General features: G+C 38.2%; 1 protein-coding gene across 1 annotated transcript in view; it reads right to left on the bottom strand.

Moving 5' to 3' along the window:
• PIK3C2G (phosphatidylinositol-4-phosphate 3-kinase catalytic subunit type 2 gamma) overlaps nucleotides 1-14,085 on the bottom strand; it is a 191,272-nt gene that overhangs the window by 60,692 nt on the left and 116,495 nt on the right. Inside the window, exons 22-23 of the mRNA XM_014308778.2 lie at nucleotides 13,449-13,585; nucleotides 11,090-11,259 (exon numbers count right to left, since the gene is read on the bottom strand). Coding sequence (XP_014164253.1) covers nucleotides 11,090-11,259; nucleotides 13,449-13,585 — 307 coding nt within the window. The remainder of the gene's footprint in view (nucleotides 1-11,089; nucleotides 11,260-13,448; nucleotides 13,586-14,085) is intronic.

Below are 14,085 nucleotides of genomic sequence, written 5' to 3'. Positions count from 1 at the left end.
TACAGCCAATAAAGCCCCCAAAATCATTAAAGCTACCTTATCACACCTTGCCTACTCTTTTCTTTCCTTTTTTCTTTTCCCCCTCACTATAGCCGTAGATGAGATTAATGAACCCTTTGGTTTTAGAGTAGAAATCAGTCAAAAAGGCAATACTCCTGTTTATGACAGAGTCTGATTGCAGTCCTGGACTTTGAAGACTTTACTATGGCTGTGACAAAAGAGTTTACTCAAGCCATTCAGTGAGAAACAAGGCTACTTCATGGGGGGTTTATTCTTTTCTTGCCTTTTTTTATTGTGTTTTTTTTCTTTTAGAGATTTAAGATTTTCATGGGAATGTGTTTGCAGTTCCTCTGGAGATTATGAATGTTTGGATGATAAATCATGAGAGGGGAAAAAAAGAAAGGAAACCTCAAGGAAATGAAGAGATCATCACACAAAAATAAACTTGGTCTGGGGTGATGGGAACATCTGCTGGGACTTCACTGTGGGCTGGAATTATGCTGCATTCCAAGAAAACCAGTAAGAGCAGCAGGATTTGATAGGAACACTAGATGTAAACTGATTAACAAAGCTTGTAAGGTCAACAATGGTTTTAGTTCTTCCTACTCTGAATCTCACGGTATAGAACATTTAAGAATCATACACTGACTTCTTTTTATGTTAAGCAGGAAAAACACATTGAGATAACCAACAACAAATGACCTTTGCTCCAATCTAAGCTTCCCAATGGAAAAGTCCAAGTCACACTCATTAATGCAATGAGATAAATCTGCTGCAGTCAAAGTTTTCACATGGACAATGTGTGAGAAACCACACAGAACTCTGAAATTTAAAAATCAGCTGCTCAGCACTAAAACGCACCATGTATTCCCTGACTGCTTTTAAAATCATTTTGTCTGAGTCAAGAGTAACTGATAATATTCAGCACGACTATGTGGAATTTAGATGTATCCAATAAAACAGGAAAAGCTTTTAGGGAGTGCTTGACTGCTGACATCCTTTGCAGCAAAAGCCAAAAGCTTATTGAAGAACACAAAATAAATGAACATGAGTGCTTCTTTCTCTAAAGCCAAGTGAAAATATTTAATCATAGTAATCATAGACATTTGTAGACACAGTAAAAAGCCATAATCAATGGCACTCCTTTTATATATTAAATAATGAAACAGGGAACAACCATACAACACAATTCATCACCAGCAAACAAAGAAATGTGCCTGGGCCACAAGAGATGCTTCATTTTTCTTCTTATCAGGACAAGACCATAAACATGCTTCTGGCATTCTTATTTAGCCTATTCTTAAAGATTTTTATGATAGACTTCTTCTCCAACCTCCCTATCAAATTTCTGTTTCAGGATGTTCCCTCACAGCATTTTTTCCCTAATGCCTAATCTAACTCTTGCTGTGCTTTCATCTTATTAATTCTTGTTCTTTCCTAAGAGAACATGAAGATCCCATCTTCCTTACAGCAGCCTCTAAAGTATTTGCAGACTATTACCATGTCTTTCCTCAATCTTCTGTGGACAACTGCTTCCACCTTTTCTCACAAGTCTTGTATTTCAGATGTCCAGTGATTTTAATTGCTTTTTTTCTGGTCTCCGTGTAATTTCCCTGGGCTCCTTATCTCCATTTTTCTAAAAGTAAAAAACGTTAAAAATATGCCAGGGTAAGTTATTTCCCTGGAAGTGCAAAGTGAAACAAAAGGATTACTTCAAATTTCAAGCTTTTCTATCCAGTATCTTATCATCAACTCATATTTGGCTGTGGTAAAACTCTCAGATCCCTTTCTAAAATCTGCTAATCCAAATTTCCACCACAACCAAAGCCTGGTTCAAAGGGCCTCTACCGAAAAATGAACAAACACATTTTCTATCCCATCATAATGGTACTTATGAAAATACTGAAAGATGCCACATGTAAAGATGTTCCACTCAACATTTATTAGTTCATACCCCGCCAAAACTTGAAAGATGTCACTAAACTGGAGTAAGTCACCAACTTCATGGTGGCACTTGCCTGTAAGGAGAAGCTGAGGAACGTGGGCTTGTTTAGCCAGGAGATAAGAGGTTTTCAAGAGGCCAGAGGGATTTTTTTGCATCTACAAGAGGCTCAAAAACAATGGATCCAGGCAAGAATAAGAGAGAAAACTGAACCAGCTGAAGTTCTGACTTGCCGTTAAAAATATAAAAAAATCCTCACTATGAGAAAAAGTAAATATTGAAACAGGTTGCCTTGGAAGATTATCCTGGGAGGTTTTGGGATTTCGCTGGACACAGCCTTGGGTAAACTAGTCTGAATTTAGTACTGACCTCATTCCCGTAACACAGAAAGATTTCCCAATGCCCTGAGCATTGGCTTAAGTAACCTACATGTCCTGGTCAATTAAAACTTGCATCTCGTATTTTTTTACCTACATTCTTAATCTCAATTATCAGGCCTATAACAGTTTACATGGTTTTTACTCTATATCGTGTCATTTCTGTTGCTGTTTGAGATATCTACTGCAAGAAAAGATTTCAAACTACAAATCTGAAGCCTCATTTCTGATTGCAGTTTTACCCACAGTATTTTTTATATTATATATTTCATATTATAGATCTAATTTTCATATTACATATATATATGTAATGTCTACCTTTAGAAGTAAAAGTATTAAACTAGAAAGAAATTCCTGAATTCCTTAGGTAGATAGTTCTTAAACTATTATGACCTTATTTATTAATTAAGTTAATTCTTCTTTTATGTGTATCAAGTTTGGTAATATTATTTTTTACTATCACAGCCTTAATGTTAGCTTTTCAGCCAAATCACTGCGTTGAACATACCCACTATTTTGATCAGCCATGAAAGCAGCATTCAACACTTTGGACTGTTCTATTCTGAAAGATTCATGTGTTCCTGTCAGTAACTGAATTGGTGGCATTGAGATTTAATTATGTTTAATGGACATAGAGGAAAACAAGCTGTAATCTTCACCTAAGCTAAGGGCTCTGGTTCATTGTTCTGCTAACATCGAGTTTCCCCCTGTAAACTGAGTCAGAGCAGATACTCACTTGTGCCCCTCTGCCTGCACAGAGTGCAAGGGAACGTGACTCAACAGAAATCCCTTTCTCTACAGGCCAGTGGAAGCTGGTGAGTGGGTAAATCCCAGAGATTTGATCCCATCTGGTCCTGAAGGATTGCTGTGCTGACAGTACATGTTATAGCTGAGACAGCCACAACACACAGTCACCATACAATATCAGAAAGCTTCACCCCAAACCTCTTCAGAAGGCTTCAGGCACCTGCCCACACACAGGAACACCATTCCAATCCAGCAGGCTGCAGCATCTGCTCTCCTTGTCCCTCAGCACAGCCTTTCGTGCCCTGCTGCTGCTGCAGTGCCCCTGTGTGCCCTCTGGGGTTGGGCAGTGCCCGTGGGCACTCCATGGCTCGTTCCCTTCAATGCTGCTCCCCTGTGCTGCACAGCTGGGGCCCATGAGGGATGATTGGGCAGAGCCCCACCCCAATCACCACTGACTCTGTGCCTACAAACAGCCCCTTCTTTGTGCCCCCAGGAGTGGCCCCAGTTCAGGCTGCACGGGGACCTGCCCAGCCAGCCCTGTGCTCCACATCACAGCTAAAGCCAGCAGCAAGTCAGTCCAGGGACACCTGGAAAGCACCTTTATGGCTTTGCATCTCTAGAACAGACTTGTGGCACCAATCTTCAAATTTAACACTGGAACATATCATTTGTAAGACATAAATGGTTATTTGTTGATCAAAATCACTATTCAGGTGTTTAAAAATAATTATCAAATAGTTGCACATCAAGAAAGAAAAAGAAATATTCAAACAATAAAGAGTCACAAATCAAGCAATAGTTACTAAAGCTGGCATATTAATAAACAAGCCTGCCCGTGGAAACATCAGGAAATATGATCTAATACCCAGAAAGAACCCAGTCATATGCCCCAGTCCCAATCACCACTGACTCCGTGCCTCCAAGAACAGGTCACGGGGCAGGTGACAGCTGAGCTCACACACGGGCACAGCTCCTAGGACAGACCCAGTACTTGCAGTGTGCTGCCACAGGCACCCATCTGGATCCCTGCCATGGAGCAGGGAAGTTGGCAAGGCTCATTATGGGAACACAGAAACTCCTGGAGGCACCTCTGGATGGATTTCACTGCAATCCCCAGTTCTGCCACAGCCTGAGCACAGAATTTATTCACTTAGGTCACAGAATTTCAACCATTCCCTGCAGTTAGCTGCAAGATTCCTGAAAAGATCCTCCCTGAAAGATCTGCTCTGCTTTAGGAACATACTTGAATAGTTTCAGACGTTGTTCTGTTGCCAGCACTGACTGGTTAGGAAGCTCCCCTGTGTCCTTAGACTGAGCTGGGCTCCTCCATTCTGACAGACACAGCTCAAGCAGCCTGCACTCAGCCACCAGCAATCAGACTGCAAAACAGCATCCAGGTGGAGCTCAATCCTTTCCACCCTTCACCTCCAATACCCACATTTGGCAGTGCTCAGTGCAGCATTCCCAGTGCCTTATCTAACATTTTCTAGGACTATCACACTTTCTGTGTTTGCTAGAGTTCATACTAACCCTATTGATGAACCACTTAAGAGTTAACTCCCAAGGAGATTGCAGCAATTCCTCTTGTTAACAGAGATTGTTGGACAATTGCTTTTTGTGTCCTGACTAGCTCTCAGCAGTGAAAAATAGTTTAAAACTGGGACCTAAAAGGTGCCTTAAAAGAAACAGAACAAGTGGGAACAGAACAGAAGCCCTACCCATGGAATATTCAGCTAACAGGCCTTTTCAGTATGAGATGGATATTTAGAAAACACAGTAATAGATGGTTGCAGGGCATTTGTATATCACCAGGCAAAACAGAGAAATAAACCAGTGATGAAGAAATTGAATTGCAAAGGAATTCCTCGGGGCAGGGGATGAAATCCTACATGAATTAAATACATCAGCATGCTTTCCAGTTAAGGATGAAGGACAAAGGGGTAGTGTGAAGAACAAGCAAAAGAAAAAAAAAAAAAAAGAAAGAAGACCAAGAAACAGAGATTAACTTAAAAGTGCTTGATGTATACTTGACTGTGTATGAGAAGAGCTTCCTCTGAATATAAATGTATGTTTGAGTGCATGTGAGAACAGCTCCTTTGAACACAAAAAAGTGTGTATAGAAAGCTTTCAGAGAAAGGGGTGATACAACACAATGTTTCTGATGGGAGCAGGGAGGAGAAAATACACATCCCTATGAAGAGTTACACTTTGAAAAGGATAACAAATAAAACCATAATCAAAATGGACAGTGACCATGATATCTTTCCCCCCTTCTCTTTCTATTTTATTGTTAAACTTCCCATCTCTGGAGCCATATCCTACCAATAAATCTCAGGGTGGCTAATAAAATGAGAAGGAGGGAAGAGGAGAGAAGAGGGGAATTTGATAAAAAGTTACTTAAGCACCTCAAGTGCAGCCAATCTCCCAAAGCAGAGGGAATTCTGCTGATGGCTCTGGAAACATCAAGCAGCTCCTCCGGCCCATGTGATTATTAACAGGAATACCTGATAACTCCTTCAAGAAAGTGAAGCTAGGAAAGCAGTTTATGGCACTCTTGGAGTGAAGGAGAAGCCAAGAAGGATTCTGAGAGCTGCAGCAGACAAGAACTGGTTTCCAGGAAACTCAATTCAACAAAAAGAACAAGGCTCTTGCATGAACAGAACTGGATATGATCAAATCATATCCCGTTCTGGTCAAATCCATACAGACACTGTATGGAAAAACAGTGCCTCCCTTAATTGTCTGAGCACTTGGAAAAGGATAACAAAAAAATATTGAAGATATGAAGCAGGCAGTGAACATAATTGACTCTGATTCCAAAGCATTTCAGGTTGAACTCCCTCCACAAGAGGATAGTACTGAAAAAACCCAAAAAAACCCAAAACCAAAAAAAAACCACCAAAAAACAACAACTACAACAAAAACCCACACCAAAACCAAAACAAAACATAAAAACCACCAAGAAAGAAAGAAAGAAAGAACGAGGGCAAACTAGGATCCAGGCTCAATAAAGCCAAAGACAAAGTGCACCTGAGCTCCCTGACTGCAGTTTGTGCTGTTCATGTGCTCTCAGACTCAGCCTGTGCTCTTGGTGCTCAATTTGGGACAAATTTTTGACTTTCAAAAGTGATGGACTTCTTCCCTGATAAATTCAAACCCCTTGCCACCTTGGAGATGATGCTGTTTCACCTACAGGTTTTTGTTTTCATCTTTCATTCTTTATGTGGATGGTAGGCTTTAAACATCTTTATAATCTTGTTAAGATCATTTGGGCTACTAAGGTGCTTTAAGTCATGAAATTAAATCTTTTCAGGGTTGCAGGCAGAGATTTTTGGAGAGTGGCATACAGGAAGTGTTGAAAATGAATAGTGGCAAAGAATTAGGAGTTACCATTTCACAGAAACCAATAAATCCAGACCTATCATGTCAGAAAAATAAATATACACTGCAGAGAATGAATTCTTAACACTGAAAATACCCACTAAAATCTTTCAACATCTCATACAGGTTGGTAGAAGTTTTCATGCACAAATTTAGAAAAAAAAAAGTGATTATGCTTTCAAGTTTTTACTTTCAAGTTTTTGACTTTGTGTGGGTACTCTAAATAAAGTTTTAAAAGGGTAAAAAGCAAAAAGTAAAATGTGTTATTCTCAAATTCCTTCTTCCCTATTTTTCCTTTTTTAAGAAAAAAAGAGAACAAACCTTGATACAATAAAATCAAAAAATGCAGATAGAACTTATTTTCCATGTCCACGTGCCAACACTTTTTTAGAAAGAAATACCTGAAAAGATTTTTTTTTAAATCAGCACTTCTAGTGAGACATTAACACACATTTTAGGTTGTTAACACTAAAAATGAAACGTGTTACTTTTAAAATAAAAAGAGGCACTACATTTCTATATACTCAGATGTTCTGAAATTCTTCTCAATATAATAAAACATCAACCTAGGAAGAAAGTGTGGGAAACATAATTTTCCCATATTTTTGGAAGTTCCTAATAACTGGAATTTCCCAAAGGAATAGTCAGGCTGCCTGTAGTAATTAACTTTGTAGAAGAAAACCAGCTTAGCAGATTTACATTCTGGGAAAGCCATGCCAAGAGCCAGGATGAGTTTGGCAAAGAGACAAGAAGGTCTCTGTGATTCAGATCAGGGAAATGAAAAGGCCAGTGAGTGCTGGGGGTAATCAGGATGACTGGGTTTTTGAGGAAAAGAATGGACCCTGATGTTATCAAAAGGTGGATTTGCAGTGTGCCATGAGCTGCATCACTTTGTGTCCTGCCACCAAATCTCACACTGCACATCCCTGAGCGGAAAATGACAGACGACAGAGCTGGAAGTGACTGGTAGAGGGGAGGATGTGATTGTCTGCTGAATTTTGGATTAGTTCAGTTAGCACAGGATTTAAATAAATTTCTGGCTGCTTAATTCACCAAGGAAGGAATGTTCAAAAGGAGCTGGTCAGAACTGAAAGGGAGAAAACAAAGGTGAGCAAAGCATGGCAGGTAAAACCATGATCCCGACACCTTCTTCCAAACCACTTGATCAGGACTGACCTAGTCCCAGATGATTATCTGGACAACATTACACTGATTTATGTGTGACTGGGTCTGAGATGATTCCCACAGGACACTCAGTAGATGAAGAATAAGGCAGTTATATGAAGAAAGTAAACAACAAATATTTCTTTGTACAGTTTGGAGTGTACCTGCAGACTTGCCTGTTTTGGGGGAATGTAAGGTCAGAAGTGGAGGCTGGGTTAGAGAATGAAAGGAGCATTTTATTACTGCTAGCAGAAGGTGTCATTCAGTGTGATTAAAAAAAAATAGGAAGAGAAGATAATGAAATCTCATGGTTCAGTAGGAAAGTTCCCTATGGGACTTAGGGAATAACTCTTCTGCCAAGCCCTCTGTTATTATGCTATTGGTTAGATCATAAGTCTGCCTCCAACACTACTGAAATATTAGCTCTAGATCATGCCTCATGTTTTAGCTTTTATATTTTCAGATTCTGTGCTGCTTTAGTGTGTGGGTCTGGGCTTCACATTAGGGGATGGTGAGCTCTGTGCACAGAGCAGGGAGACAAAACAATTCCTGCTCCAGCTGGGCACCAAGGACAAATGATCCAAATCTCAGCCCAAGAGCACAAACCCCGTGGGCTGGAGAGAGAAAAACAAGCAGGGTGGGACTGCATGGGCTAAAGCTGGAATGGGACAATGAACTGCAAGATGCAAATGGAGCAGAACTGATCAAAGGGAGAGACCCCGCGCCCGGCCGTGCATTTTGGGGCCATTTTGGTTCATCTTGGGTGCAGCCCTGGCTGGGCTCTTGTGCTGCCCAAGGTGGATCCATTGAGGAGACCCTTTTAAGAAATCCCTGCTTTATTCTGTAACTCTGCCCAGCCTCTGTTCCAGCTCAGCCTTCTCAAGGCACCATAGATCCAAGGAAAGATGGGTTATTGATACTATTTAAGATACTTACTGCACTGTGCAGGCACATAGAGAAAGAAAGTTCCTGATTCCTCTTCCTTCTCACATCAGGAAGAACTGATTTTTGACTTGAAACCAAAACGGAGCAGATTTATTGGATATCATTTAAAGATGAAGGCAGGAAGTAGAAAAGTTTACTAATCCCCTTTTCAAGGTCTTTACAGTCAGGAATGCAAAATTGAGAGTGACTGGATGAATGTGTCAGCTCTACCAGGTTCTCTGGAGACTCAGATTGGGTGTGACAGAAGAGCTGCAGCCCACATGTGTGAGCCCCTGGCTGCCAAAGCACTCCCAGAACTTCACTTCCCTCAGAAGAAGGACTGGATGCAGCACAAGACCTATCCCCAGGAAGTTTTCTGAGGAATTATATTTTTGTAATGACAAAAAAGCACTCCCTGAGAGCAGGAAATGTAACCAGCTTGCAAAGCTCTGTAAGGAATGCTTGTTTTATACACTTTGGGCAGGGACACTTCATTGATCTGCACAGATTTCATTTTACACTCACACACAAAAAAGGTTTGTATGATCTGTGCAAACCCTAAGTGGAGGGATTTGCATCAGGTGCTTTGCATTCTTTAAAGCAGAAAGGTATGTAAAATATCTACTGTACAACACTCCCCAAGGGTCAGCACTAATAATTCTTAGATTGGGCAGCACTGTGCTGCTGTTTTTTCAATATTATTTTAGAGTACGATATTCTGGGAGTGGAAAAAACCTCAAAAATCTAAGAAGAACTCAAATAAAAGTGCAATATAAGAGCTGTTAAAGAAACCAGAGGCCAAAGCTGTTTCAGGACTTGCCTTGTGGGAATGAGTAGATACAACTAGCATTGAGAGCTTCAAATTTTGAGAGAACCTAAAGTCTGTGACCTGTAAAAATGTGATGTCCCTGTGTTACAAATAATATGTTACATTTTATGAAGGTGCATAGAAATAATAAGAACAATAGTCATTAATGCTGTATCGCTAAAACATTAATACGTTATCCGCTCAGTTTCCCGAGGGCTTGAGGAAAACAATGATTATTCCATGGTGTTTGCAACCTGCTCCTAGGTGGGAGACCAAATATTCCTAAGGAATCACGAGGGCAGTCCATGAATGGAGGTCCTAAATGTGTGATTTTATTGCGTAGCTTAAAAGCAACACACTGCATTGAGAAATGAGAAAGTAGGCTGATGTTTGTGGAAGTGATTATATTTTAAGTTTTCATAGATTTAATAAGAAAGTGTAGCATAACTGAGCTGTAAAACAGTAACATTAATATCTATTTTTTATTATTGCTACTACATAATTTAAATTTGGTTGTTATGTCCCCTCCTATATTTGCTTCATCCTGCTGTTCACTCAACTAGGAAATTTTTTGTTTATGGAAAATTACTACTCAAGGAGTTTCCTGCTAGGTTCCAACAGGAGTTTTGTTATGGAGAAGGATGTAGCACTTGGGAAGGAGTGTGCACGAGTATGTTTTTATTACTCTGCTCTGCTTTATTCTTTCCACAGCAAATGAGGGGGATTAAGGGTGCATATCTTAAATGATGGATGATAATTCTAAGCACTGCAACTAAATCTTTTGACTGCTTGACTTAGAAGTACTTATTATCCTCATCAGCTTCCCTCATAGCAATACTCCCATGCTGTTATGTCTGTTTAACACACTGAGATAGTCTGGAGCAGGAAAAGGCCAGCTTAACAAAAAAAAAAAAAAGAACAAAAAATAAATAAGAAAATTAGCTCAAACTTAATTTTGATACTTGTTCTGGAAGTTTTCAGAAAACATGGATGAAAGAGATACAGAACTACTCATCACTAAAAGGGATCATTCATCCATTTTTACTCTGCTATAACAGCTCCTTTGTCTTTTGGGTATACTGGCATTATCTTATCCTTATTCCATTTCAATTCATTCCTTCATAAAAACTTCACATTAGGAACTTGGATACATGCTCACACTGTTTGATTTATCCTCAGCATGACACAGGTACATCACACCTACCAAGGTAACCAGATATTTGCAAAGCAACCCCTGAGCTCAGTGTGGTTTGATGTGGAACTTCAAAAGATAACGAAAAAGTTTGCAAATTTACCCACAGAGGCATAATTTAATTATTCTCCAGGTCCATTTGGAAAATTTGGTTCCTTCTCTGAATATGACAAGAAGGTTTTCAATCAGACAGATATATGGATTTGGATCCATTTTAGGAACCCTCCTCTGCTAGGAAAAAAAACAATGGACATCAGAATTCATCTATTCTGGTCACTACTGAACTACATCATTCAAATTCCTGACCAAGCAAGGAATTACATTTTTCTTTTACACTGAAAAATGATTTCCAACATATTTTAATCCTTTTCCAGTCATTCCTACACTTTTTAGAAGTTTCAAGAAACAACAAAAACATGTTGCTTTGGAAAATACAGGAAGAAAACAAAAAGCAAATATAATCTCATTTGTATTTTTTTTTATGGGAGTTGATAAGGCTGTGAAATTTCAGACCACTGCTTTCAAGTTTACTGTGTGTTACTACAGATACCAACCTTCTGATGCTTCCAAACATCTGTGCATGACCCAAAAATCTCCCAAAATCTATGTGGAACATGTGTCCAGCTTTTGTCAGCATGATGTTGTCACTGTGTCGATCACAGACTCCCAGGATGAAGGTAACAACACACCAGCCAGCACAGGAATAAAAGAAATTCCTTATGGCCTAGGGAGTAAAACAAAAGCTCTTACATTAAATATCCAGATATGTTTGTGACAAACAAATAAAAGTGATATTAAAAACAATGCAATAAAATAAATAAATTTTAAAAATAAAATATTTTTTTACAAAATGAAATTTTACAAATGTTATGCTTGTTGGTAACCTGTTAAATCTGTTAAAAAAAACAACCCAAACTGTTAAACCTTTTGAACCTGTTAAAATTTTACCAGGCAATTTTGAAAAGAGATTCATGAGACAGGTCTGAGTAAGAATGGTATAGGGATGGCACTAAAAGATTTCAAAGTTACAGCACAAGAACAATTTCATGCATGAGGTTTTCACCTTTTCTGGAAGTCTACAGAAAACTTTAAGAAAAAAGGTGCTTAAAAAAAAAATCTTCTTGGCAGGAAATTGGCATTTTCTGCTCAGTGTTCTGCAGGCATATTGCAAAGAAACCTGTTAGGAAATTATATGCAAATAAGTTTGCACAAATAATGCACAAAAGTAACCATTTTCTTTGTAAAGGGTGCAGGTTGTTCTACATCCACTGCACTGTTTTGTACTGCCATGGATTTTTTTTCTCCAGGATTCAGCTCATGTCCCATGAGTGTAAATCACAATGTATACAACAGAATATAGAAACCCAAACCATCCTAATCTGGATCTTAATGTTTTTTGGACAAAACCTACATTATCCAAGGCAAATGATTATTTAGGCTTTCAGGAATTCCCTGTAGATGCAAGATGCCACCTGCAATGGCAAAACAGGCCACAGCTCAAGAGTTAGCTGAATTTTGTGTCTAGCTGTGCTACTTACTCACTGTGATGACCTTGGATAAAACACTTAAGCTTTCTGTGATTTTGTTCACCCAACTGTAAAATGAGGATATTAAAGCTTGTCCTGCACCAGTTTTCTGAGCACCTTAGATCCAGTACTGTATGAGTAAAAAATTATGAAGGAGTAAAAAAAGAGAAAGGTTCATTCACTAGCAAGCACAAAGGGAATGCATAGCAGTAATTTTATGCATTTCCTATGTAATCAGATCTGACTGCATTTTATATACTTAAAAAATTGGAAGAAATTGGGTAGGAATTGTTTTTAGAATATTCCACATGAATGGTATATTTTGCAAACAGCAGCTGCAGCAAGAAATCAACTTTTCACTCAATAACTAGCAGTGCCTCACTTTTGAATTGAAATGTTGTCTACACTTCTACCATAAAACTGTAAACACACAAACTTGTTAAAAAAACCCCATTCTACACAGATTGCTCCTGTTTAATAGAATCAAACGATATATGAGGAATTCAAGAGTTTGTAGTCAAAATGTGGATGAGAAAATGCCTATGGAATAATTACAGAATTACTAAAATTTACCAAACATATTTATAATCCACAACTACTAACAAACTGCTATGAAAGTATTTCATTCTCAGAGGGCTAAATAATTGAAGCCTTCCTTTAAATTTGAAATTTTGGCCCCTAATTTATCATTTGCATGTAAAAAGGATTAGAAAAACTGTCCCAAAACCACAAAAATTAAAATTTTTTTCAGGGGCCTCAGAACATGCTCACTCAACAAGAAATTGATAGAAAGAAAGGAATTGATAGAAAGATTTTCTTGGAAAACTTTTGCTTCTATAAATAAAATTTACAATTTTTTGGCTCATGCAGAACATCTAGTTTCATAAAATCAGGTGCCTACCATGGTATCCCATGAGAACAAGAGATATGAAAAGCATGAGCTTCTGTATTTCAACTGTGACCAGGTGGTTTTGATAAAACAGATTTCTGCAACTCTAGGTATTTGCCTGGTCTTTCCTAAATGCAGGAAATCTGCCAGGACTTTATATGGTTTATAAAAAATAAAGAATTTAAAGAGCTGACCAAAAAAATAATCTTTTTTCTGAGTGCAAGACAATTTCTATTTCAATTTCTCTTCACTTTGCAATTAAATTTCAAAACATCTCTATGACACACATTTATACAAAACGCAATAGCATGCACCTGGTAAAAGCCAATATTTCCTTAGCTAGAGAGGGGCATTTAAGTGGATTCCCTGCTTTCTCTGCATGAGACTTGTTTGTCTCATGTCTGAGCCACTCATTTTTGCTGCCTTCTGTAATTTAGTTCTTTTTTTTTCCCCCATGGCATAGCATGAAATGTGTAATAAGCTTCATTATGATGTTACCTCTTGGTAACTTGATTCCAGAGGATGGTGATGGTGAAACCATTTTTTAATTGTGTTTTCTTTCAGTGGTCCTATCAGCCCAGACTCCCTGTGGATCTTCGCTAGGGTGGTAGCATCTGGCACCATCTGCACCAGTCCTAATCAGATGGAGAAGAGTTTGCATGAAAAATCCTCAACTTTTAAAAACACAGAGAGACAATGCATAAGGTCTGTTGTTTGATCATTCCATTCAGGAAAAAAAAAGCCATAAAGTTAAAAGTTAAAAATAAGTAAATAAGTTAAAATAAATAAGTAAGTTTAAAATGAATAATAAATAAAAGCTTTAAATAAATAAATAAATAAAAACATAACTTAAAAGCTTAAAAATTATGAATGCAGCACAAAATATAGAACAACATATACATATATTGTTTTAATCTTGCTCTTTGGAAATTAGAAATAAAGAGCACTGAGTGGAAAGGGGCAGTTCTGTGAAGGAGAAATAAAAGCATCAATAACAATATTGTGGATATAACTGCCTCAAATTGTTCTCAAGGTGAACAATTTAGTGAGATTCAAAGCGGGTGGAATATGCACAAATTAAAAAAAATGTAAAAGTACGATCTGATATTTACTAATCTATAAAAATATTATATAT

This window comes from Geospiza fortis, unplaced genomic scaffold (genome assembly GCF_000277835.1).
Source record: "Geospiza fortis unplaced genomic scaffold, GeoFor_1.0 scaffold13, whole genome shotgun sequence".
NCBI classification, from domain to species: Eukaryota; Metazoa; Chordata; class Aves; order Passeriformes; family Thraupidae; genus Geospiza; species Geospiza fortis.
Note: the sequence above shows the minus strand (reverse complement) of the source record. Positions and strands in the feature narration are given on the sequence as shown.